At 46.8% G+C, this 27,038-nt stretch overlaps 1 protein-coding gene and 1 long non-coding RNA gene across 2 annotated transcripts in view; one reads left to right on the top strand and one right to left on the bottom strand.

Moving 5' to 3' along the window:
* Nucleotides 1-27,038, bottom strand: part of LOC309358777 — a 28,907-nt gene that overhangs the window by 494 nt on the left and 1,375 nt on the right. Inside the window, exons 2-3 of the long non-coding RNA XR_014163588.1 lie at nucleotides 24,782-24,916; nucleotides 4,988-5,142 (exon numbers count right to left, since the gene is read on the bottom strand). This is a non-coding gene — a long non-coding RNA (uncharacterized lncRNA). The remainder of the gene's footprint in view (nucleotides 1-4,987; nucleotides 5,143-24,781; nucleotides 24,917-27,038) is intronic.
* Nucleotides 28-27,038, top strand: TMOD4 (tropomodulin 4). Its single transcript, XM_081891840.1, has 10 exons — nucleotides 28-181; nucleotides 10,421-10,607; nucleotides 13,073-13,229; nucleotides 19,913-20,035; nucleotides 22,343-22,432; nucleotides 22,723-22,853; nucleotides 24,083-24,190; nucleotides 25,247-25,390; nucleotides 25,725-25,869; nucleotides 26,591-27,038. Exons 2-10 carry the CDS (start codon nucleotides 10,482-10,484, stop codon nucleotides 26,611-26,613), a joined length of 1,047 nt encoding a protein of 348 aa, XP_081747966.1. The 5' UTR covers nucleotides 28-181; nucleotides 10,421-10,481; the 3' UTR covers nucleotides 26,614-27,038.

Below are 27,038 nucleotides of genomic sequence, written 5' to 3'. Positions count from 1 at the left end.
TCTTGCGCTCCTCACCCCGCCCGCCTGCCCGGCTGGAAAGCTAAAATAATAAAATGCTGATCTCACACAGTTCCTGGGCTTGCCGCTCTCTCGCTCTCTCCCCGTTTGCCCTGCCTGCTAGGTTCACACCGCTCGGGGTGGGGGAGAAAAAAGGCAGAGGCCGACACAGCCTGCCTGGGAGGTAAGTCTGGGTCCCTTTCCCCCCCTTTCCCCCCTCCTCGGCTTCGTGGGAATTTAAGAGGCGGCAAGCGGGTGGCGAGAAAATTGTACGCCAAGCAAAGGCAGGGGAAGTCGCCGGCTATGTTTGGGCTGAGTCCTTGTGGGGTGGAGAGTGTTGCTGAAGGATAACTGAACAGCTCTTCTATACACCCGGGGACACACAGGCCCAGTCGGCACACGCAAGATAAGGCGGTAGAATCCAGGCATGGGATCAGCGAGGACTGTACCGTTTTGCCGTGTGCACAGGCAACGCCCCCTGCAAATGTCTGTGTGTGTCCTGTAAAATCAGACAAAATGAATTTCTGTGCACGTAGCTCACTAGGTGACCAGTTAGAAAGGAACAGAGCCTGGGGTGGGGTGTCCCCCCCCCCCCACCACTGGGCTTGCCCTCAAACCTGAAGAGACTGTACCACAAAAAAGCTGCAAGTTGGGAGTTGGCAGACCGTCACTGAAATCTCTCAGAAAGTATTTTGGTTCACTTTCAAGGGAATCCAGGCAGGGTCCTTTCAACTCTCCACCTGCAGCCTGAAGTGGCACAGCCTGCTCTGCAAGGACTCTACCACTTCCTCCTGCTGCAAAAGTGTAGAGCAGGCCCCACCCCATGTCTGGTGGGAGGGGTGTGCGTGGGCATCACAAAACGCAGTTGTCTCTTGCTAACTGAAGATTTGGAAGAGAGGAGGAGGGCTTGCGAGGAAACAGATCTATGGGCTGAAGGTGGAGGAGAGCTTAAGTAATGTTTTAAGCCTTGATGGTGAGGTTAGAAACAGGTGGATCCTCTAATCCAGGCGAAGGACAGTACAGTGGTACCTCGGGTTACATACGCTTCAGGTTACAGACTCCGCTAACCAAGAAATATTACCTTGGGTTAAGAACTTTGCTTCAGGATGAGAACAGAAATCGTGCTCTGGCGGCGCGGCGGCAGCAGGAGGCCCCATTAGCTAAAGTGGTGCTTCAGGTTAAGAACAGTTTCAAGTTAAGAACGGACCTCCAGAACAAATGAAGTACATAACCCGAGGTACTACTGTATAGGTGGGTCAAAGGAGATTCCCAAGCGATTGAATTCGGACTCAAAAGTGGCATCGAATCTTCAAAACAGATTTGAGCCACCCTGGAACCTTCCCCAAGGCAAGCTGCATTTGAATAATTTTGGGAACCGCAGTTTGCAGGAGCTGAGACTTGCAGCTAGGCTCAAGGGCGAACTACAGTTCCCGGGATTCTTCGAGAAGGGGGGGGGGGATCTGCCTTAACTGTACACAACCACTGTCCCTCAAATGGTGTGAAACTGGACAGCTATTACCCTTTTTATGACTCCGTCGATGGAGCGCTAGGCAGAGTGACATAGCAAAAAAAGCGCAAAAGATAATTGTTATGGATAGTGGCCCCACCCTGAGCATCTTGCAGCCTTAAAGGTTCTGGAAGCCAAGAAGGGAGAGAGAGAGATCTGGGCAAAGGAGGGAGGGCTTTTGGCAAGCTCAGTTGTCCGCCTGGGAAATGCGGCCGAGGGCCAGGTTGTGGCTGCGGAGAAGGTGGGGATCACGCAGGAAAAAGACGCAGCTCAGGCACGGAGCACTTGCCTTGAAAGCAGAAGGTCCATGGTTCAATTTCTGACACCTTCAGTTAGGGCTGCCTAAAACTCTGGGAAGCTGCTGTCAGTCAGAGCAAACAACATTAGACAGACCCCAGTGACCAGACTCAGTACTGTATAAGGCAGCCTCCTTGGTTTCATTGCAAATTGGCCCTTTATTGAGAACTATGACGACCAGAGGGACGCGGGTGGCGCTGTGGGTTAAACCACAGGGCCTAGGACTTGCCGATCAGAAGGTTGGTGGTTCGAATCCCCGCCACGGGGTGAGCTCCCGTTGCTCGGTCCCTGCTCCTGCCAACCTAGCAGTTCGAAAGCACGTCAAAGTGCAAGTAGATAAATAGGTACCACTCTGGCGGGAAGGTAAACGGTGTTTCTGTGCGCTGCTCTGGTTCGCCAGAAGTGGCTTAGTCATGCTGGCCACATGACCCGGAAGCTGTACACCGGCTCCCTCGGCCAATAAAGCGAGATGAGCGCTGCAACCCCAGAGTCGGCCACGACTGGACCTAATGGTCAGGGGTCCCTTTACCTTTACCTATGACGACTAGAACGGAAGGGTTGTATCTGAGGGGCAGAACACCTGCTTTGCCTGCAGAAGGTTCCAGGTTCAATCCCCAATAGCATCTTCAGGTAGGTCAGGTAGTGGTTAAAGTGGTAGGCTAGGACCTGGGAGAGACCAGGGTTCAAATCCCGCCACTCAGCTATGGAGCTCACCGGGTGACCTTGGGCCAGTCACTGCCTCTCAGCCTAACCCGCCTCACAGGGTTGTTGTGAGGATCAAATGTGGAAGAGGAGGAGAATTGTGTACGCCGCCTTGAGCTCCTTGGAGGAAAAGGTGGGGTAGGAATGCAATAAATAACTTAGTAAAAATAAATAGATATTACAGGGAATGCCCTTCCTCTGAAAGCCTGGAGAGTCGCTGTCAGTCAGAGTAGACAACATCATGTTAGATTAAGCCAAGCATCTGACCTGGGATAAGGCAGGGGTTGACTGGGGGAATGGAAGAAGAGGTGGAGGTGGAAACTGCACCGTCTTTCAGGGAGGGGATTGCAGACATAAAGCCAGAGTATTGCTAGATACCTAAAAGATTTCTAGAGCAGAAGACCCATCACTCCTATCCAAAGCTGCATAAAATTTGCACACACTAACGACGTACATAGATTAAAATTTAGACTTCAGAGGTTACAGACTTTGCAAGCCCATTCACTTCCCATCCAAATTGCCCCACTGTTGAATTTTTCGTTTAATGCACACCCCACCCCAGATTCATCTGCCATCTCCCAACACTTCTGTTCCCAACTGATTCAATTGTCATTCAGTTGCTAGTCTCTCAAATCATCTCTAGGTAAAATCATACAGCTTAGGCCCAGGCTATCTGAAGGACTGTATCCTCACATTCAAACCTGCCTGGGGGTTTAAAACCTTCAGGAGACGCCTTTCTCTCATTTCCAGCACCCTCACAGGCACGCTTATTGGGGCACAAGAGAGGGCCTTCTCAGTGGTGGCTCCTCCCAGACAACTTTGGAACTCTTTCCCTGGAGAAGCCAAACTGGCTCCCTCCTTGTTGTCTTTCTGCTGGCAGGTAGATTTGGGGAGTGATTGTGTTTTGTTATTGTTTTTTAAGGAAAGGGCTGCACTATTTTTACTATCTGCATTTAAACAGTTTAGTTTCTACTTTGTTTTTAATTCTATTAGAGCTTAATAACCTTCAAACTATCATTTTTAATACGTTTTTAGTCTTCTGCATTTTATCTATGCTCTTTTAACTTACGCGTGTCGCCTTGAGCCCCAGCTTGGGGAAAAAGGGGGGAGGGATATATATATATGTATATATATATATATAAATAATCTTAAGTTAACCTGTTTTCCTCCTCCAGTTAATATTCTACCCAGTGACCCAGATCACCAGTTCTCCCCAAGTTCATTACCAGTTCAGAAACACTCAGGGCAATTTTTTAAACAAAGAAGATTTGGGGCCAAAGGGCAGAGTCTTGGGGATTTGGAAAGGGATTTCTGCAGACATAAGGGGCTGTACCTCAAGGAATGGCCTTTAAATTTTGCAAAGGGCACCTGCACACTCAGTATCGGCATTAAGACAATGGGGACAATGCACAGAATAATGGAACTGTAGAATTGTAAGGGGCCCCAAGGGCCAAAGGAGGGCCCATCCACTCCAGTGTCTGTGGCCAAACACCCAATGAACTTATGGATCTAGATAGACTGCCTCTGGACCTGGAGGTTCTATTAGGACATCAAAATAGCCTGGCTGCTGGACCAGGCCAATGAGGGTCTGTCTACCCCAGCATCCTGTTTCCACAGCGGCCAATCAGATGCCCCGAATAGGAAGCCCACAAGCAGCACCCCAGCACAGCAGCAGCGAGTCTCCCAGCTTGTGAATCCCAGAGCCTGGTATTATTCACAGGCACTGAAGGGAGAGACTCTAGCGCCACGCTGAATGCAGAGATGGTGTGGCAGGTTTCCCGGAGGGCTCCGGGTCGCTGTGTCCTTGCTTCCTACTCGGAAATCCAGCTAAGCCCCCTCCTCGCTGTTAATTAACCCTCGCACAATGCTAGACCACCTGGCAGGGCAGATCTCCAGACCCAAGACGGGAGCAAGAGGGTGTCAAAAGAGAATTGGCTTTTCTCTCTCTGTGTGTGTTTTTCTTATGGATGTAAAATCTTCCTTCCTTGGGTACGTTTTAGATTAGAGAAGGGGAGAAGGAGGAGGAATAGGAAAAACCCTAAAGAAGAGTCCGGGTAGAGGTCTAGTAAATCACGAGCAGTGTGGAGACAGGGGAAACCGAGAGTCTTTCTGCTCAGTGAATCATAGAAGGGGTTCCCAAAGGTCATCCCAACCCCCTGAAATGCAGGAACCACAGCTAAAGAATTCCTGCCAAATGGCCATTCCAACATCTGCTCGAGAACTTCCAAGGAAGGAGAGTCCACCATCTTCCAGCATTGTGTAATACTAGAATATGGGGTGGCTGGGTGAAACTGATGTGCGGAACTCACCGCCACAAGATGTGGATGGATGCTGACTTAAACCAGCTTTAAAAACGGGATGAGACAAATTCAGAGGCCTATCGAGGGCTGTTAGTCCCGATGGCTGGAATGGGTCTTTCAGGGGCAGTCCGCCTCAGAGAGACCAGATTCTGGAAAGCAAACAAAGGAAAAGGCTCTTTCCTACCTGCTTTGTGCTGTTGGGCTGAGGGAAGAGGCTGGATTAGATGAAGCAGCTTGGCCCGTCTCACATTCTTATGTCTAAACCTGGCGTGTGGCAATGGGATGTTGGCTCAGGTGAATCTGGGAAAGGCGGAGCTTCCCAGCGGCATTTGTTTGCCCCTGTCAGAGACAAAGCAGTCTTGATGGACACGTTCTTTGTGGTGCTGTCAGAGTAAGACTTTAGGGCAGACGTCTAGTACCACTCGGTGGGAGGAGGTAAAAATTGTCTAGTGTGGCTTTAAAAGAGAAAGGGAAAAAGGTAGCCTCTTTCCTCTTTCTCCTGTCAATCGAAGGGAATATGACAATGGCCAACATTTATTTATTTATTTTTGGCAATGCAAAGTAGAAGCTTAATCTCCTCCAAAATGGTGGCAGGAAAAATGCAGATATTGAACCAAAACACTTGATTGGCCAAGATAAGAATGTGGGAGTCATCTAAAGGTGGGCTGTCGCCACCAACAACATATTTCAGCATGGAAAGATGTGCCCCTGTGGGCGTTCATTTATGCCAGGCATAACCCCAAGCTCGGCCCTCCAGATTGGGACTACAATTCCCATCATCCCTGACCACTGGTCCTGTTAGCTAGGGATGATGGGAGTTGTAGTCCCAAAGCATCTGGCGGGCTGAGTTTGGGGATGCCTGATTTACGCTCACTGAACTTGCCACTGTTGTTTCTCTGCTATGGTTTCTCTGTCTGCCGGAGGCCTGTCAGGGCATTCTTTTTACTCTGACAGGTGGGAAGCTTCACCAGCTGAATGTCCACCTGCATTGTAACCGTTACAGCAGGTGTGGGGAAGATTTGGCCCTCCCTTGCAGGTGTTTCACTGAATGGCAACTCCTATCAGCCCCAGCGCTCCGAAGGGCCAGAGAGGAGGAGGGTAGTTATCATCCAGGAACATTCCTGGACTAGATCAGCCTTTCTCCACCTGTGGGTCCCCAGATGTTGTTGGACTACAACTCCCATCACCCCTAGCTAGCAAGCCCAGAGCTCAGGGATGATGGGGGTTGTAGTCCAACAACATCTGGGGACCCACAGGTTGAGAACCGCTGGACTAGATGATCCTTGGGTATCTCTTCCACCTCTACCATTCTATGATTCTATGAACATCTGGAGGGTCAACGGTTCCCCACACCTGTGTTTCCAGAAATACCTCCCCACCTCCCCGCTTTTCTTTGCCTATCACATCGCTTGCTGGAAACACAACCAACTTGCACAACAGGCAGAAATTCCACTGGTAAAGCTATCCCACAGTGGTTGAATTTCTATCCGCCGCAGGTTGTTAAAGTGCACAGGAAATGGAGAATGGAAGTTTGACCATCGTTTAAGACATCTTGGGGAAAACAAACAAACCTATTTAGTTTAGATCTTCCCGGAAGAGGGCTGGCTGAGTTTGTCACCCCTTATATCTGCTCATAAGGACCTCCTCCTCTTTTGCCCGGAGGTTGAATTCTGAGAGCACACAAGAACTCTTTGATTCCAGGACTCCTGTTTCAGAAAGCTTCTTATCTTTTGGGGGAAAGTGAGGAGGAGAGGAAAGGAGAGAAGAGACCGATCAAAGAAGTAGGTTGGAAAACAGGAAGGCATTATTTGAAAGGTATTAGAAAAACCAGAGGAATGCGGGTGGCGCTATGGCTTAAACCACAGAACCTAGGACTTGCTGATCAGAAGGTCAGCGGTTCGAATCCCCATGACGGGGTGAGCTCCCGTTGCTCGGTCCCAGCTCCTGCCAATCTAGCAGTTCGAAAGCACGTCATGTGCAAGTAGATAAATAGGGACCGCTCCGGCGGGAATGTAAACGGCGTTTCCATGTGCTGCTCTGGTTCACCAGAAGCGGCTTAGTCATGCTGGTCACATGACCCGGAAGCTGTCTGCGGACAAACACTGGCTCCCTCGGCCTATAGAGCGAGATGAGCGCGCAACCCCAGAGTCGGTCACGACTGGACCCAATGGTCAGGGTTCCCTTTACCTTTAGAAAAAGCAGGGAGTCCATCTGGTATAAGGGAGGGCCATGCAGAAGGTTTCAGGTTCAATCCCTGCCATCTACAGGTAGGGCTGGGAGAGAAAGCTGCCTGGCATCCTAGAGAGCTGCTGCCAGTCAGTGTTGACAATACCAAGCTGGATGGACTGGGGGTCCGACTCAGGATAAAGCAGCTTCCTAGGTTCTTAAAAAGATGAAGAAAACGTCAAATCACAGAATTATAGTGTTGAAATTCCTGCAGTGCCTGAATTCTGGCCACAGCTGTCCTTGGGTGGGCTCAAACCGCCAACCTTCTGGTTATCAGCCAGACGCATTGACCCATTGCGCCACTGGGTCCTTGAACTAGATTAAAAGGTTAAAAAGAGAATCACAGAATTAAAAACACGCACATACACCCCAGCTCAAAAAAAAAAAAACATTTAAAAGGTACCGTATTTTTTGCTGTATAAGACGCACCAGACCACAAGACGCACCTAGTTTTTGGAGGACGAAAACAAGAAAAAAAATATTCTGAATCTCAGAAGCCAGAACAGCAAGAGGGATCGCTGCGCAGTGAAAGCAGCAATCCCTCTTGCTGTTCTGGCTTCTGGGATAGCTGCGCAGCCTGCATTTGCTCCATAAGACGCACACACATTTCCCCTTACTTTTTAGGAGGGAAAAAGTGAGTCTTATAGAGCAAAAAATACGGTACCATGTGTATTGGACTTCAGAGTGCTTCCTTTGCATTCATTTAGTCCTGTGCAACAACATTGTGGGGTGGGGTGGGTCCATTTTGTGATAGAGAAAGTGAGACCAGAAATGAAGGAGGGAGGGGAAGAGAGCAAGAGGCAGACTGAGAGCATTTTCCTGGAGCACTCCCCACCTGCCTTGTAAGAGAGTGATAAGCAGACAGAGTAAGTATGGGAATGGGACAGCTTGGAAACAGTTTTACTGATCAATCTGATTTCTCCATCATTAGGCTTCAGAGCCTTCCTGCATCTGTCATTTAATCTGATACAGCAGGTTTCTAGCCTGGGGTTCCTCAGGAATTCTAGGAAACCAATTTTGAGACCTGTGTTTAAAAATCGGAGTAGTTTTGAAAGGTTCATTTGACCATCTTGATTCAAAATGGCGCCCAACGGTACCCAGACGTAGACAGAAACGTGCTGTTGATCTCAGGAACCACCGCACAAAATCTGGTTATGATATCTCGAGAAGTGTCCAAATGCATAGCTAAGAGACACAGACCTCAGGTTACATACGCTTCAGGTTATATACGCTTCAGGTTACATACGCTTCAGGTTACACACTCCGCTAACCCAGAAGTAGTGCTTCAGGTTAAGAACTTAGCTTCAGGATGAGAACAGAAATCAGGCTCCGGAAGCGTGGCAGCAGCAGGAGGCCCCATTAGCTAAAGTGGTGCTTCAGGTTAAGAACAGTTTCAGGTTAAGAATGGACTTCCAGAACGAATTAAATACTTAACCTGAGATACCACCAGTGGCGTAGCGTGGGGGGTGCAGGGGGGGCGGCCGCACCGGGCGCAACATCTGGGGGGGGGGCGCTCGCACTCGCAGCTCTCTGCCACTACCTGGCTCACTCACTCTCTCTCACTGCAGTGCTGGCTGTGCGAATCCGATCCGAGCCGCCAGGTCGCTGCCCACTGTGGAGGGGGTGGGTGCCAGGCGTGCGGTGCGGAGAGAGAGCGAGGGACTATCTGGGGGAGGTACAGTGCAGCGGCCGCCCAGCACAGCGCTGAGCGCGGGAGAGAACCACACCAGACCAGACCAGGCAGCAGCAAGAAGAAGCTGGCAGCGGCGGCAAGTTAGGGGTTAAGGGGCGCAAATTACTTGCCTTGCCCCGGGTGCTGACAACCCACGCTACGCCACTGGATACCACTGTGTGAGAATGATTTTACATATTTAAAAACATTGCATGGCGCAACCCTCCAGAGAGGATACGACTTCAGACAACACACAACAGGGTGTCCTCTTCCCATAAGCCCAAAATCCCAACCGTGTTAAAGAATCAGCCTGGTCTTAGAATCATAAATGGTAGAGTTGAAAGGGACCCCTGGGGTCATCCAGCCCAACCCCCTGCAATGTAGGAATCACAGCTAAAGAATCCCTGACAGATGACCATCCAGCCTCTGTTTCGAAACCTCCAAGGAAGGAGAGTCCACCACCTTCCAAGGGAAGTTCTTCCTTCTTGTTTTCTGTGGCACTTTTTGGCATAGGGCACAGGGGCACCCATTCCATCTTGTATTTGCAGTCTGAAGTGGAACAGTCCCTTGGGGGGCTTATACCTTAAACCCAGAGAAGGGGAGCCTGTGGCCCTCCATATGATGATGGACTTATAAGTGCCATCATCCCAGACCACTGGCTGTGCTGGTTGCTGGGAGCAACACCTGGAAGACACCAGATTCCTCAGCATTGCTTTAAAACCCTCAGCCTTTGAGAACCAGGTCCTGACAATCAGCTGAATGGGGTGGCTTAAAACAGCTGTTTTGGGGGACTCATTCAACACCTCCCCCCCCCCCGCCACCAATGCACAAGCTTCTGGCAAATGGAGCGCTGCCCTTTAGGCAGGACAGAAAATTAAAGTACAGTGTGAAATACCAGTCATTTTCTTTTGGGTGAATGGATAAGCTTGTTTGCTTGTTGAACACTCTGATGTGGCCATAAATGCCTGCATTGATCTATTCGTCTGGATCGTTCAATTAAGGCCATAGAGTGAAGTGTGACCTGATTTGAATTAAACAAGCACACACACCAAAACTGGATGCTGAGAGTTTCAAGAACAAGATATAAACTTACCAGGAGACCCTGCTCTTCAAAGAAACTCAAGTCACAAGCACCATGGTTGAATTAACGTTAGGGTTTAGCCTTGTTGGTGTGTCCCCCGCCCCCCCCCCAAGCCAGGAGGACTCAAACTTGAAACATATTATGTTGAAACAGATCCAAGTGCCCCTGCTCCAGAAATATCTGGAAGAAACCAGATTGTAGAAGGCAGTTATATATTTTAAAAAGTCCGTTGGCAAGCCCCATTTCAAAAGAAGCATCCCTTTCCGTTTGAGAGTGAATGGAGAATGATGCATCTCAAAATCACAGAAAGAATTCTCCCCTTGCTTTCTACTTTTCTCATAGGGAAGTGTAGGCTGATTCAAGCAAGTAATTAAATAGTAATCAATTGACACTCATAGGGTTAATTAACTATGTTTTCTTTAATCAGGTACGAGCCCCAATGCAACCACTAATTTATAGTGGTAAGAGGTCCCAGAAACCAACTTAGCTGACCAGTCAGAAAAATCAAGAGGCAAGGAGTTCCATTGGTCTCCCCCCCAACAGTGTCCCATGTTGCCCTGTGTCTGATTTTACACTGGATCTTTTAGAGCTGCCTCGTAGTTACTCACTGGGACTTCTTCTATCTCCCCTAAATCCAGCTTCATCCTCCTCATTCTACATCACAGGAGAGACACCACCTTTGCATAAACCGCAGCAACCATGACGACTTCATACCAGAAAGAGCTAGAGAAATATCGAGACATTGATGAAGATAAGATCTTGAATGAACTATCTGCGGAGGAGCTGGCTCAACTTGACGTAGAGCTTCAGGAAATGGACCCTGAAGTGAGATTGAGGGGGGTGACGATTTGGGGTAGAGGGTGGGATTCTTGAAGATTCTAGATGTACCGTATTTTTCGCTCTATAAGACTCACTTTTTCCCTCCTAAAAAGTAAGGGGAAATGTGTGTGCGTCTTATGGAGCGAATGCAGGCTGCGCAGCTATCCCAGAAGCCAGAACAGCAAGAGGGATTGCTGCTTTTACTGCGCAGTGATCCCTCTTGCTGTTCTGGCTTCTGACATTCAGAATATTTTTTTTCTTGTTTTCCTCCTCCAAAAAGTAGGTGCGTCTTGTGTTCTGGTGCGTCTTATAGAGCGAAAAATACGGTAATTTTAGGTTTTTGAGGGAAACGGAAGTACGACTGCCTAGACATGATTTTAGGGATGGGGGAGAAATTCAATCTCATTCACAATTAAAATATAAACTTACTTAATTTGCACTTTTTGCAAATATAGTTTGAAATTTCACTTCTCCTAATTCTGCAATGCAGTTTTCCAGCTAAGTAATGCATTTGACAGGGTAAAATGTTTATATTAGGGAAACTGATGTACAAAAATGCATCATGTTACAGAAATTTGCTCACAAAAGTGTGTGCACAATGCAAAAATGCTTTAAAACGTGTATGCTGAAATAAATTTACACTAAAATGTTGATGAATTATTGTGAGGGGTTTAAATGAAATTTCAAGCTAATATGGAGAACTGAACTTAAGACTGATAAAATGAAAGCAACCAAAACCAGCAGATTCACCTATCCAGATGGTTTTTGAAGCAAACCCTCTAGTGCTGAATCAAAACATTAACAGCTGCCTTCTTCTTTTATAATTTTTATTAAAGATTTTCTTGGGTTAAAATTCACAGCCCTCTTGAATATGAAGATGCTGGAACTTAATTTTCCTTAGGGGCAACAAGTGAGACTGCAACAAACGTATGGTATTAAAAACAGCTTACAAAAAAGTGTTTGTTATGAGAAATTCTCACTAAATGCTGATGAATTCTCATGAGGACTTTTTTTTATAATTACAAATTGCTGCAAAATGTGGATAACTGAATCTAAGATTGGGGGGGGGGGGATGTGAAACTGAAAGAACCAAAATTGACAGATCCTGCCATCCCTTTCCAGGGCACGCCATTCCTCACACCTTCCACTTTCCACTTTTGTGCCCTGACATCAGAGGCAACCTGTGACCACTGTGCTTGCCCAACTGTCTGGACTGTTATGGGGAGGGGGATTCCTTCAGGTTTCCCTCCTCTAAAGAGAGATGCATAGCACCGTATTTTTCGCTCTCTAAGATGCACCAGACCACAAGACGCACCTAGTTTTTGGAGGAGGAAAACAAGGAAAAAATATTCTGAATCTCAGAAGCCAGAACAGCAAGAGGGATCGCTGTGCAGTGAAAGCAGCAATCCCTCTTGCTGTTCTGGATTCTGGGATAGCTGCACAGCCTGCATTCGCTCCATAAGACACACACACATTTCCCCTTACTTTTTAGGAGGGAAAAAGTGAGTCTTATAGAGAAAAAAATATGGTATTTCTTCAAATTTTGGGGTTCTCCCAAGCCTGCTGATCCCTGTGCATGGATGATAAAGATCAACCCTCAGAGAATGAGTTTGCTTAAAGTTTCAACTTTTAAGTCTTGGTGATAACTTTTTATTTTTATTATAGCATTTATAGGTCCTCAAATGCACCCATTTTAAATATACAATAGTGAAATATCTTGCAAAGGTTAGCCATGCTGATTTTTTGGGGTGGCTTCTTCCTCCCCATCTCTCTGCTCTGCCATTGAGCCTATAACTCTAACATTAAAGGGGTGAGGTTGCCGGACGGAATCAAGTTTAGGAGAATACTAATTTGGATTTTTGCAATGTACATTCGGCTTAGGAACATTTGCTTGGGAATCCAGAGGGTACGGGTATCGAGACCGAATATTATCAATTATCATTGTCATGCGTTCCGATTAGGAAATAGTCCCACATCTAGGCAGTAGGTGTGGAAGGAACTTTAGGTTGCTATTTTCCAGGGAATTTGTTGCTGCCCACCCCTATAAACCCCTCCCTCACAACCCCAAGGCCAAGTTTTGTGGTGATGAACAAGAGCGCGGAAAGTTTAAAAGTAGTAGCCGTGTCATGTCACTCCCCAGTAGCACACAAGTAATTTCCCCTTGCCAGTGTTGTTAGGTGGGAGAGGGGAGCAGGCACATTCAGCAGATGATACCTAACAGGGAAATATAACAAAGCCTGAAGCTTCACCTGTTGAATTAATTTTGATGGCCCAGTTGAAAGTCCTTGTTCTGATGCATCCAGAAGCCCTATCTTACAGTTCTGGGCGATACAATGCCCAGTTGAGTTAATTCTGATGGCCCGGCTGAAAGTCTGTGTTCTAATACAACCAGAAGCCCTATCCTACGGTACTGGCCGATACAATGCCATTGTTGTGTAACTCACTCACCCCCATTCTGCTCTGCCTCATAGAATGTGATGCTCCCGGCGGGTCTCCGGCAACGAGACCAGACGAAGAAGAGCCCGACGGGTCCACTGGATCGAGACGCCCTCATGCAGCACCTGGAGAAGCAGGCAATGGAAGCGAAGGAGCGGGAAGACCTGGTGCCCTTCACAGGAGAGAAAAAAGGTATTTATATAATTTCCAAGTTGGATGCTGTGATTCCAAGCCTGGGTGGATGGACTGGCAAGCTTCCCAGCTATCTTCTGGGGCTGTCCCATCTGCAGCAGCAGGACGTGCAACTGTGCTGCACAAAGTGCCACCTACAGATTTTTGCAGATTGAGCTGTTCTTGAAGGCAGAGGAGCAGCCTATTTAAACAAAAAACAAAAAGAACTTATGGTCAGCTGGCAACCCTAAAAGTCTGTTTCAGTGACTTATTTATTTATTTATTGCATTTATATCCTTCAAGCAGCTCGAGGTGATGTCCAGTGAGCTTCATGGCTGAGTGGAGATTTGAACCCTGATCTCATAGTCTGACACTCTAACCATTACTACCATAATGGTTGCTATTGAGTTACTACTGAGCTACTGGGGCTGCATGAGATTATACCCTCTGTGATTGGTGAATCATATGGAGCATCTGGACTGGCCAGGTCTGATTTAAATAGCAGAAGCCTGGACATCTGCCTTCGGACAAATAAATTTTATTTTCTGCCTGCTATGTTTCAGGCCCCAGAGTAGCCTCATTCTCTAGCATTTCTCCTGTTACAAAGATGTAGAAATTCATTCTATTCAAATGTCACATCAAACTGTGGTCAGCAGCTAGGCATGACACTAATTTGAGAAAGCATGGTTTGCCATCAGCCCCAGAATCCATTGGTTTGTACGTTTCCAGACCGGGCTTTTCCTAGGCATCACCATGGTTTGCGTCTGACGCCAGAAACCGTGGTTTGACAAGTCTGCAAACCATGGGCCTGTGGTATGCTGGGTTGTGACATTTGAATTGGCAAGCCATGTTTTGTGATAATCTGGTGAGCAAGGCTGAGAAACCTTGGTTTGTGTGCTGTATGATTCAATGGGATGTTCAAATTGACAGAGCAGAGTGACTACTAGTTTCCTGTCTCCAGAAACCACTGCACAATCAAAATGAAAGGAAATGTATCAGCTTGAGCTCTGAGATATTGGGAAACAAAAGCAGGCAAGCAGCTGTAAACCTTGGTTTGCTTGTACTTTGATTATAAACTGTGATTAGCACAAACCATGCTTGGGGAGCCATCTCTGAACTGTCCTGGCCTTGAAAGCTTCCACACTCCTTTGTGACACTTTGATTGGCCTAAGAACGCCATTGCCTGATATGGATTTTGGAATTTGCCATTTGCAATATCCTTAACAAACCCTGGGTGGTAGCATCAGTTTTATTGGTGGTTCCAAATCCATGGCTGCCATTTTGATTGGGGGCAAGAGGTGCTGGAGGCATGTGCAGAGAGACAATCACGTACACTCCATAGGTCTTCGAGACCAGCTCTGTCCCAGCTTGGCGCCGGGCAAAAGCTGCTCCTGAGTGTTGCCAGAATCCTACTGTGCGTGCTGTCCCAGAATTGAGATGGGATTGAGAGGAAAAGTTATATTTAGCTCGGCCGGGAGCACGCCGAGGATTCAAAATAGCCCGGTGTGTAGCTCAGATGTCCTGACCCACAAAAGGTTCCTAAGTGCTCCTGGTAAAGGCTTGCGGCATCTTTTCAAATCATCCATCAACACACCTGGGGGGGGAAATCAAATTCGTAGCCCTCTCTCATGCATGTCGGCACCAAAGTGAATTGGGACTTCCTTCTGAGTAGACGATGGCGCATTTTCAGCTGCATGTTCTTCATCCTTGACCTCCTTGACCTCAACTGCAGCTACTTGACCCCACAATGAAAGGCGTGAAAAGGAGGACATCGATTTTAAGGACTTGTCTTCATTCAGAGTTGCATCCTTCACATATGCTAAAAGCCCTTTCAGGGCATCCTGCTGCTGTACATTAAGGGTGTTCGTCATATTCTTCTTTATGATGTTCTTCCATCTGCAGATTTTGCATGTGACCCTGAGAGCGGAGGTATTGCAAAGAGATTCCCCTGCAAGACCTCAGATCTCAGCTGTCCAGTAGCTTTGCTCAGGTCCGGCAAAGGTTGTTGTCACTCACTCGCAGAGGTCCTCTCTGTGTGGCACCAACCAGAGGAACCAAAGTTTTATAATCAGCTTGTGAGAGCATAAATTTGAGCTGTCCAGTGGTTCTGCTTGCCAAAAATTCTTTTTAAAAAGCCAATGTACATATATCTCACATCTTAAAGTTTTAAAATACATTTCATTCCACCTTCGACCACAAAACTTGCAGAAACTTTACATTGTGCATCAGAAAACACATCCCTAAATCGACATTTTAGAAACTGATCACTGGTTATCTGCCATTCAGCTGAAGATAGGCAGGGGACAAATATACCACCCCTATACTCCAGGCAGGCTCTTCTGCCTTTAAGAGCATTACAACAGGCAGAAATCCAACCAGTCTAGCTGCTGGTACATGGAGGCAGAGTGACAAGGAAACCACTTCGCTTGTCCCATGGGAGATGGAACAAGCTGGTTTTCTGCTGCTCTGGAGGGGAGGACCCGAACCAATGAATTCAAATGACAAGGAGATTCCGATTGAACATTAAGAAGAGCTTTCTGACAGTAAGAGCTGTTCGAGAGTGGAACGGACTTCCTCTGACAGTGGTGGACTCTCCTTCGTTGTAGGTTTTAAAACAGAGGCCGGATGCCCCTCTGTCATGGATCCTTTAGCTGTGATTCGTGCATTGCAGAGAGTTGGACTAGATGACCCTTGGAGTCTCTTCCAACTTTACAGTTCTGTGATTCTAAGTAGCTGTCATGGTGAGACGAATAATGTAGTGTTTGGCAGAAACTGAACCGCAGTGTAAGAGAAACGGAACCGATTATGACTAATGCAGTTTGGAATAGAAGCCGTTGCCTTCTGACGTCCCTTGCATGTCAAAATCAGCAGTGCTACCCTTTCCAGATATCTTGCAGCATAACCAATGGCGTTTGTGTTGAATCTTGCCGGTGCATTGGCCAATCCTGTGGAGAGGCAGCAGCAGTCAGATTCCGAGTGCCGGTGATAAGGAGCAACAGGTGGACTCTGCCAGCAGATTGGAAGATGGTGTGTGTGTGTGCGTGCGTGCGTGTGAAGGCATCTCAGGTTCACCCTATTCGCGCCTCCTCTCACTTCGTGGTTCCCACGCTAATTTACTTCTCTCCACGCTGGAACGAAGAAAAGTTCCCGGAGCCGGGACGTTTCTAAAGGGCAGCTTTGATTTGTCCCTTTTCCCAGTCTCATTGGGGCCTAAAAAAAGATCTCCTGAAAGTTCACGGTGTCAAGAGATTTTCTGAAAGGAAACCTTGTCCGTGTCTTCTTTCCTCCCTCTCTTATTGTGGTTCATGTTCTTAACATTAGAAAACCAGCACAAAATAGAAAAGAAATGCAATTCGTAATTGCGATACATGTCTTAATGTTTCTAACCTGAGCGTCGAGTCATCACACTGTCGTTTTGCTTCAATCTGAGGCATTGCCATCTCTCCCCACCCTTATTTAATTACTGATGCTATTTTTATACTTGGAAAAACTGTTTTCACCGTATCTACGTTCCTCATATTCTTTGTCCCTCCCCCACCCCTGTTCTCTTAATTTCACAAGATAAATTAGTGCAATGCAGCTCATAGTGGCTTGGTGTTTATATTCTAACAATTTAAACAGATGGCATCTCTTCTTCTGCTGCTACTTTTAGTACTGAGCAATTAAACATCTGGCTGCGATTAAGAAATCCCTTGCTTCCTCTCTGTAACTAAATCACCGTGTTTTGGGGGCATGGAGAGGGGTTAGATCTGGGCCACATGAAATGGAACTGTCTGGTGTGGCCGCTTTGGAATCCCAGCTACTTTAATGTTGGATTTAAACAACAACAACCAGCCAGCAACAAAACAAACAGCGCAAGTTTCTAGACCTGATCGTGTCAGATAGCGGGCTCTGAATCCTCCACATTGAAATTCTGGATGAGTTACTGCTCTGGGCATCTACTAAGGATTGGCAGTCCTGCTGCCTCTCTGGGATGGATCATTTAGTCACTCCTCCGTACAGTGATGTAACTGATTCACTGTTCCGGTCTTTTTCCAGCTGGGCAACCCACACTGAACTGGAACTCGGCAGAAATGAAGGGTGGAAGAGAAATTCAGTTTGGCTCGCAGTTTAACATAGAATCATAGAATTGTAGAGCTGGAAGGGACCGTGCGGGTCATCTAGTCCAACCCCCTGCGATGCAGGAATCTGGACCTAACTAATTCACAAGCTCCAAATGATACAAGAATGAGAATGCAGCTACCCTTTGAATAGAATACTTTTCCAAATTTTGCAATGCAGTTCTCCAGCTATAAAGAACGCTAAGCAAAAAAATGCATCTGCTGGGGAAAATGTGCAGAAAAATTATTACCATTATTATTACACACATCCTTGGGAAAAGTCTTTCCAGGTAAGAGAATAAAGTGCCCCCATCCCTTTTTCCAGTCAGAAAAAAAATGTATCCTCAGATGTTGAACTAATTTGGGAAAACCGGGTACTGCTTAATCACAGAAGTCTCAAAGGGGTGCCAGTAAAAATTATAAAAAGCATACAACGAACAAAGCCAATTAATGTTAATGTAATAAAAGCATTGTGGTCAAAATTGAGATGGCAAGAATAAATATTGACATCCTGGGCATCAGTGAACTAAAATGGACGGGAATGGGCGAATTCAGTTCGGATGACCATCATGTCTACTACTGTGGGCAAGAATCCCATAAATGAAATGGAGTGGCCCTCATAATCAACAAAAGAGTGAAGTCAAATGGGCCTTAGAAAGCACTGCTAATAACAAGGCTAGTGGAAGTGATGATATTCCAGCTGAACTATTTAAAATTTTAAAAGATGACGTTGTTAAGGTGCTATACTCAATATGCCAGCAAATTTGGAAAACTCAGCAGTGGCCAGAGGATTGGAGAAGATAAGTCTACATCCCAATCCCAAATAAGGGCAGTGCCAAAGAATGCTCCAACTACCACACAATTGCGCTCATTTCACATGCTAGCAAGGTTATGCTTAAAATTCTACAAGGCAGGCTTAAGCAGTATGTGGACTGAGAACTCCCAGAAGTGCAAGCTGGATTTCGAAGGGGCAGAGGAACCAGAGACCAAATTGCAAATATGCGCTGGATTATGGAGAAAGCTAGAGAGTTCCAGAAAAAATCTACTTTTGCTTCATTGAATAAGCAAAAGCATTTGACTGTGTTGACCACAGCAAACTATGGCAAGTTCTTAAAGAAATGGGAGTGCCTGATCACCTCATCTGTCTCCTGAGAAATCTTTATGTGGGACAAGAAGCTACAGTTAGAACTGGATATCGAATAACTGATTGGTTCAAAATTGGGAAAGGAGTACGGCAAGGCTGTATATTGTCTCCCTGCTTATTTAACTTATATGCAGAATTCATCATGTGAAGGGCTGGACTGGATGAATCCCAAGCCAGAATTAAGATTGCCGGAATAAATATCAACAACCTCAGATATGCAGATGACACAACTTTGATGGTAGAAAGTGAGGAGGAATTAAATAACCTGTTAATGAGGGTGAAACAGGAGAGCACAAAATATGGTCTGAAGCTCAACATCAAAAAAACGAAGATCATGGTCACTGGGCCCATCACCTCCTGGCAAATAGAAGGGGAAGAAATGGAGGCAGTGAGAGATTTTACTTTCTTGGGTTCTATGATCACTGCAGATGGTGACAGCAGTCACGAAATTAAAAGATGCCTGCTTCTTGGGAGAAAAGCAATGGCAAACCTAGACAGCATCTTAAAAAGCAAAGATGTCACCTTGCCGACAAAGGTCCGTATAGTTAAAGCTCTGGTTTTCCCAGTAGTGATGTATGGAAGTGAGAGCTGGACCATAAAGAAGGCTGATCGCCGAAGAATGGATACTTTTGAATTATGGTGCTGGAGGAAACTCTTGAGAGTCCCATGGACTGCAAGAAGATCAAACCTATCCATTCTTAAGGAAATCAGCCCTGAGTGCTCACTGGAAGGACAGATCCTGAAGCTGAGGCTCCAATACTTTGGCCACCTCATGAGAAGAAAAGACTCCCTGGAAAAGACCCTGATGTTGGGAAAGATGGAGGGCACAAGGAGAAGGGGACGACAGAGGACAAGATGGTTGGACAGTGTTTGCGAAGCTACCAACATGAGTTTGACCAAACTGTGGGAGGCAGTGGAAGACAGGAGTGCCTGGCATGCTCTGGTCCACGAAGAGTTGGACACGACTAAACGACTAAACAACAACAACAAAAAAACAGAATGTTTCTTTAAAATACTTACTGAAATATAAAGGTATTTGTCAAGCTGCTGAAGTTCAGTAGAAAGGGGTATGCCTAATCTCAGCCTGCAGGGAGTCCAAAGGGAAGGAGCCCACTATACTAAATACATGGCTCCTGAGTGATTTGAGTTGTGGATTCAAGCCATGGGGTGGGGGGCACTAACAGTGACTCACCCAAAAATATCAGAAATCAAGCAGGGATATAAGGGAATCAGGCAGTCCTTGAGCTATCTAGAACCCAAGTTGTTTAAGGGCCTTGCTAATTAATTACAAAAACCTTGAGCTCAGCTTGGGGGCATTTTACCAAATCTGGCTGGATTTCAGAATGGGGACATTTTGGAGAATTTGGAAGGGGGGAATTGCTTGAATGAACTGCATCGTATGGCCTTTTGTTGTGCCACTTTTAATTTAGTTCATTTCCTCCCCTAACCCCAAACACCAGGAAAACCCTTTATTCCGAAAAACCCCAAGAGGGAAATCCCCAAAGAAGAGCAGATCACGCTGGAACCTGAACTGGAAGAAGCTTTAGCAAATGCCACCGATGCGGAGATGTGCGACATTGCAGGTAAAAAGCGTATTTCCAGCCGGAGGGTGGTGGGCAGAGAGCTGCTCCATGTTGGGGGCACAGACAACAGTGAGGTGTATCGGATTCCAGTGGAAGTTTGCTCCGAATAGGGTGAAAGGAAACTCATCTTATCAGAAACCTCTTGGCATTTATCCATCAGCTCAAAAAGAAGCACAGAAGTACAAATTCACCCAGTATACTGTCCAGTTAGGTCCTTGGGCCAATATTAGAGTAGACCCACTGACATTAATGAATGTGACTCACTTAGGCCTGTTATTTCCAACAGGTCTATTCCATGTGGTACTTATCTGGCTACAGCCCTCAGCTTGGGTCTGTGCGTGGACTTCCTCTTAACCCCTTCTCAAGCCACTGACTTAGATATCTGGAGCAGTCCGCTGCTCTGAATGGGGATGTAATACTTTTTATGATTTATTTTTTCCATAAAATATATATTGTGTGCTGCTTGATTGTAAACAAAAAACCCTCAAAGCGGTTCACAGAAGATAAAACAGTAAAATCAACAAGCATTTACAACCCTGCCTTAAAACTTCTGGGTAGGCTTGTCTAAACCAGAATGTTTTTTTAGCAGGAATGAAGAATGCTTCTTGCACTGTCCATTTTCATGCAGCACATAGCTGAATGGTAGAACTCCCTCTTCTTACATTCGTCATGCAAAGGAAATACAACGTCTATGCAAAAGAGAACCAGTCAGTTGCACATCATTAAGTGGATGGAAAGCAATGACAACAGCAAACACTAACCCTATTTGCTGGATTGATTTCCGTTATGGACATGGGATGAATGAGCGGACATCGTAAATTCCTGCTCCCATTTTTATATTGATTGGAATTTCTCTGACATCCCCATCTAGGAGGGGACTCTGTTGCAGGTAGCCCAGGACAATTGTAACAACCTGTGTTGCATAAAAAGCAGGTGGGTTTCCCGTGCTGGCTGGTGACCACCGGGCGGGAAAGTCCCTTGATGTCACCTCCTTGCCAAAGCCTCACGTATTTTTATTGCCCCCATGGCTCCCTGTCAGGCGTAAGCCGATAGGGCGAGAGCACCCGAAGTGTCTGATTTTAGCCTCTGCGTGGCGCTAAGCCAGCCCTACTCTCCGCTTGCTGCTGAGCTTTGGGAATCGGAGCTGGACGTGGCATGGATGCACCGGAGCAGAAATGTCCCCACTAGCTATGCTGCTATCCTGACAAAGCAGGTTGCTCCTGTCCCTGTAAATAATGGATTTCCACAAAGGGTTTTTTGAAATGTCGGTGCCTACAGAAAAAGGGAAATGTACGGAGAAGCCTCCTTCTCCCAGGCATAGGGCCGGCATCACAGGTTGGGCTGATCAGGCACCTGCTGGGGTCCCAAACCCAGGCAGCGGGTCCCACTGACAAGAGCCCCCTCTGGCTGCTGTCTCCTCTCCACTGTTGCAACCTGCTCATCCAACCTTTCTCAACCTGTAGGTCCCCAGATGTAGTTGAACTACAACTCCCATCACCCCTAGCTAGCAAGGCCAGAGCTCAGGAACGATGGGAGTTGTAGTCCAACAACAGGTTGAGAACCACTTTTAGTGGTGGCAAGAAGGAGGCGGAGGCACTCACTGGCAAGCAAGCCTGTGGCAACAACATTGAGGCAGAGGAGCAAGAACAGATGGCAATGATGGCAGTGGGTGGGTGGACTCACTGAGGGAGGGAGCCCACAGGAGACATCTTGTCCAAGGCCCCCTGCAAATCTGGAACTGTCAGTGCCCTGACAAACTAGCTTAAAAAAAAATGCATAGGGAGTATTTCTGCATTTACAATCACAGGCTGGTGTTTTTAACTATCTGATTATTTATGGATTTTGTCATACTCTAATTTTGAAAGGTGTCATTTATGTGCAGCTCTCTATCCTATCGACTGCTTCATGTAGTTGTCTGGATAACCTGACACTGTGTGTGGTGCTTCCAGTCTGTAGATCGACTTGATAGCTAAAACAGGGGAGTCCCTGCCTGTAGTCTGAAGATGCTCCTCTGGGAAGTAAAAATAACGCTAAAAAACAACAAGCCCGCATGTAGAATACTAGTGTGTCAAGGATTCTAGCTAAACTATCCCCATGACATGCTAAACTTCTATGTGCGGGGAATTTAAAATGCATTGATACAGGGAGAGCTAGGCCTAGTGATCAGAAGAGGGGCAGGCCTCAGTGCTCTGTACAGCTCCTTGCACATGGTTGGCAATCCAAAATAAATTATCAGAATATTGTGGTGTGTTGTTGTTTTTTAAAGAAAATACAAATCTGGCTATTTCCTTCTCTGCTTCCTTGCAGCTATCCTGGGCATGTACACCCTCATGAGCAACAAGCAGTATTATGATGCCATCTGCAGCGGCAACATCACAAACACGGAAGGCATAAACAGTGAGTGATTCCTTGGTCTGCATCTTACAGAGGGTGGCAAATGACCAAGGAGTTAGGAGAGACTGTCAAACTCAAGTGGACATGCTTGGAGACTAGGGTCCCAATCCTAGGAAGACTAAGCAAAACACTCACCAATGAGACCAGGCTTCAAGAGAAGGGGTGTGGCCTGGGAAGGGTCTTGAGAGCTGGAAAGGGAAGACTGGAGAGCCACATTTGCCCCTTGGTCCTGAGGTTCTGCCCTCTGTTATTCAAGACACACTCTCTCTTTATTTTATTTCTCTCTCTCTCAGGCGTAGTGCAGCCTGATAAGTACAAGCCTGTCCCAGATGAGCCTCCAAACCCCACAAATGTGGAGGAGACCTTGACGAAAATCCAGAGCAACGACAAGGAACTTGAGGAAGTGAACCTTAATAACATTAAGGTCAGTGCCGAGTCCCAGGAGGACACACTTGGGTTTTTAAGCAGGCAACAGATGGAACAGCCCCTGTTTTGGAGTCTATCACTTGTCAGAAGAGCTTTGAAGATGTCGATGGGCTCAAGCACATCTAGCTGATTTTTTAAAAGCATCTCTGGGGGCAGAAACAAGCACCTTGCTTGTTCCTTGCTTCCAGTCAAGCATGGAGGCTGCTTCATATGGAGCTGGATCCTTGGTCCATCTAGCTCAATACTGTCCACACTGACAGGCAGCAGCTGTGTTTCAGAGAGAGTTCCTTCCAGGACCTACCTGGGGATTGAACCTGAGACCTTTTGCATGCAAAGCAGATGCTCTACCACCTTCCTCTAAGCGTAAGCTAAAGTTCCAGTTCTCATGGTTATGAACAATTAAAAGGATTAATTGTCAGAGGATAGGGATCTGACCAGTGTGAGAGTGGGACGGTCCTTCACAGGTTAAGAAATACAAAGGCAGACCTTCCAAGTGTCCCTATTTTCCAGGGACGTCCCTGATTTAGAGAAGCCGTCCCGGTTTCTGATTTGATCCTGGAATGTCCCACTTTTCCTTAGGACGTCCCTGTTTTCATTGCAGAAATGTTGGAGGGTATGGAATTACCTGACCCCCAAGCCGTCTGAAGGCAATCCTGTATGGGAAAGTTTTTCTAATGTTTGATATTTTATTTTAATATATGTTGGAAGTTTCCCAGTGGCTGGGGAAACCCAGTCAGAGCATGGGGTATAAATAGTAAAACTCTCATTAGCGAATGGGACGTCCCTATTTTCATCAGAGAAATTACATGGGCCTCAAGGTGATTTACAAACTTACTTTAAAAGCAGCTTAAAATACTTTTAAAAACATTAAAAAACAACAGCTATGTCTCAAACTGTGATGCTGTCCCATAGAACCAGGACAGCCACTCTGAAAGCGCTGCTCTAAACAAATGTGGATATTTTAGGGATTTGAAGGAGAAACTCTCCTGCAGGATGTGGTGACCTACGGCTCTTCCACACCACCCTGTGAAAGTGTCATTAATCATATTATAAATAATTTCTGTGCTACTACCTATTAGGAAAAAAATGGGTTTTTGCTTTGAGACATGCGAGATGTCAGCAGGAGAGGGGTAACGTCATGTGATCCCTCACCACCACATGCAGGAACAGGTAAGGTTTGAAGCGAGATTTTGGGTGGTGCAGATGGGCCTCTCTTCATTCCAACAGGACATTCCCGTTCAGACGCTGATAGAAATCTGCGACTCCATGAAAAGAAACACTGTCATCAAGAAGCTCAGCCTGGTTGCAACCCGGAGTAATGACCCAGTGGCACACGTAAGCTTTGAGGATGCTCCTCCTCTGAAAAACTTCCTTGCCCTTAACAGACAATCTTGAGCTTTGGCTAGAGTTGAACCCTAACAGGGAACTGGCGAGGGAGAACAGAATTGGAGAAGGATGACTCCCTGTGATCACTCATGGAACCTTCTAGGCTAGAATAGCCCCCATTTAGGACAACTTATGTAGGCTTTGTGGTTAACCAAATACTGGGTGAACAGGACCAAAACAGAATCAGGACCAGAGCCCTGATTTAGTCCTACTTAAGCAGGGATAGGAGAGTCTCCAGGTGATGCGAACCAAAACTTCCATCAGTCATGGCCAGCCTGGCCTTTGCTCTGGCATTTCTTTATTTTAGTCTATAAAATTTATATACCACATGATTGTAAAAACAAACAAACCCTCAAAACTGTTACGAAAAGAATGATCAGTTAAAGAAAGGTTGCAAGCAACACTCAAAGCAAATTAAAATCAACAATAAGCTAAAAAGCGTGTGAAAGCACATGTCAGTGTTCTACACATCCAGGTAGTCTTATCTAAACAAAAAATATTTTTAGCAGGTGCCGAAAAGAGTACTGCGAAGGCACTTACCTGATATCAGGAGGCAGTGAGTTCCAAAGGGATAATGGAAACATCAAATGTTGGGGTAGTTCAACGCCTTCCAGACTTTGCTGGACTCCAGCTCCCATCATCCTCTGTGACTGTTGCCCTCGCTGGCTGCTGGAGCTGCTGGGAGTTGGAGACAGTGACTGAAAACAATGCAGTAGTACTTTGGTTCTCGAAAGGCTTAATTGTGAAACAAATCAGCTCCTGAATGCCGCAAACCCGGAAGTAAGTGTTCCGGTTTGCAAACGTTTTTCGGAAGCCGGACGTCCAGCGCGGCTTCCGCTTGAGTGCAGGAAGCTCCTGCAGCCAACTCCTGCAGCCAATTGGAAGCCACGCCTTGGTTTTCAAATGGTTTTGGGAGTCGGACTCCTGGAACAGATTAAGTTCGAGAACCAAGGTACCACTGTACTTGCAAGAGTTCCTGAACTTTGCCTGTTTCTGCGCCCCCAGGCTGTGGCCGAGATGCTGAAGGAGAACAAGACCCTTCAGAGCCTCAACATTGAATCTAACTTCATCACCAGTGCTGGGATGATGCAAGTCATTAAAGCCATGAAGGAGAACTCCACGTTGACTGAACTCAAGGTGGACAACCAGGTTAGCCAGGATCAGAGCCCCTTATACTCTCCCTCTGCTCTGCAGCCGGATGAAATGGCGAGCAAAGGCAGCTGTCTCTCTGCAGCGCCGACGGAAAAGACCTGCTTGCCTTCTCTCCCTCTCCTAGACCTGCTTTGCTTCAGCAAGGTGGCTGCTTCGTGCATCCTCAATCCATGCTCTGGTTACATGCATGAATTCGCAAAGTTCAGCCCACAACATCCTCTTGTCTCCTCGCAAACCCAATGTCATCTTTTAAAACAAAAAACAGTAGTGTGAGCCCCCTCCTCGCTTCCTTCACACTTCTCATTTCTCTTTCTTCCTTCTCCCCACGCAGCGCCAGCGACTGGGCGACTCGGTGGAGATGGAGATGGCCGCCATGTTGGAAAATTGCCCTTCCATTATCCGCTTTGGTTATCACTTCACGCAGCAAGGACCAAGGGCCAGAGCCTCCATCGCGATAACCAAGAACAACGAATTACGTAAGTGCTGCTGGTCGGCGACCCCAGTGGCCTGTCTTAATTCTTGGTTAATTGAGTGGTCATTTTTAGTGGGTGGACATCATGGCTGGCTATCCTGTTCCCGATGTCACTGGGAAGGCCGCAAGTAGGGCCAGAGGGCAACAGTGGTCTCCCCGCCTGTGATTCCCAGTAACCTCTATTCAGAGGCATACTGCCTTCAGCAATGGGGGGAGAACATGACTGTCATGGCTGCTAGTAGCCTTTGATAGCCATACTGTCCTCAATGGATTTGTCTAATCTTAAAGCCATCCCCTTTGGTAGGCATCGCTACCTCTTGTGGGAATGAGTTCCAAAGATGAACTACCATATTTTTTGCTCTATAAGACTCATGGGAAATGTGCGCAGCGATCCCTCTTGCTGTTCTGGCTTCTGGGATTCAGAATATTTTTTTTCTTGTTTTCCTCCTCCAAAAACTAGGTGCGTCTTGTGGTCTGGTGCGTCTTATAGAGCGAAGAATACTGTATGCTCTGTGCAAAGAAGTCCTTCTTTTTGTCTGCCCCAACTTGCTCTGCACGCGAAAAGTCCCAGCTTCAACTCCCAATTATCCAACCCACTGTTCTAAACCCCAGACTGCTGCTGCCAGTCAGTGTAGAGTCTACTGAGCTAGATGGGACCCCAGTGGCCTGACGGGGAATATAAGGCAGCGTTCGGTGTCCTCACATTGCTCGTCTTTCCTTTGCAGGCCGCAAGCAGAAGAAAACATAATGGCCCACCCCCTGCGACCGAATCCAGAGTGCCCTTAAGCTTCCTCATGTGCCTCTAAGCAGCCTTTTAAGCTCTGCCTGCCTCCCAGAGACAGAGTTTTGCCAACAGCAAGGATTTTTATTTTATTTCAAGAAGAGAATTTCTCGGAGAGATTGGCCCTGCTGTTCCCCCCTCACCTTGGCGACCGACAACCCCCCCAACCCCAATTTCTTGCAATCTCAGGTTCTTTCTTCCTCCGAATCCAGACTCCCCGTCTTTTGATTACCTCTGTAAATAAGAGAGATTTCGGAGAGACGCCCGCCCTGCCCCAAAGAACTGGCTTTGTTCTCCGCTAAGGACCAAAGGCAGTTGCAATCTTCCTATCTTTCCTAAACAAGCTACTATTATTAAATGATTCGGCACCATCTCGCTGATCGAAACCTGAA

Source organism: Podarcis melisellensis (assembly GCF_964234715.1).
Source record: "Podarcis melisellensis genome assembly, chromosome: 16".
In the NCBI taxonomy this organism is placed as follows: Eukaryota; Metazoa; Chordata; class Lepidosauria; order Squamata; family Lacertidae; genus Podarcis; species Podarcis melisellensis.
Note: the sequence above shows the minus strand (reverse complement) of the source record. Positions and strands in the feature narration are given on the sequence as shown.

Excerpts from the sequence above, each read along its gene's own strand:
- TMOD4 (XM_081891840.1), top strand. The coding sequence starts at position 10,482 with ATGACGACTTCATACCAGAAAGAGCTAGAGAAATATCGAGACATTGAT. Across the intron at positions 13,230-19,912 it reads CTTCACAGGAGAGAAAAAAG|GAAAACCCTTTATTCCGAAA; the intron begins GTATTTATATAA and ends CCCAAACACCAG. Across the intron at positions 25,391-25,724 it reads AACTCAAGGTGGACAACCAG|CGCCAGCGACTGGGCGACTC; the intron begins GTTAGCCAGGAT and ends CTCCCCACGCAG.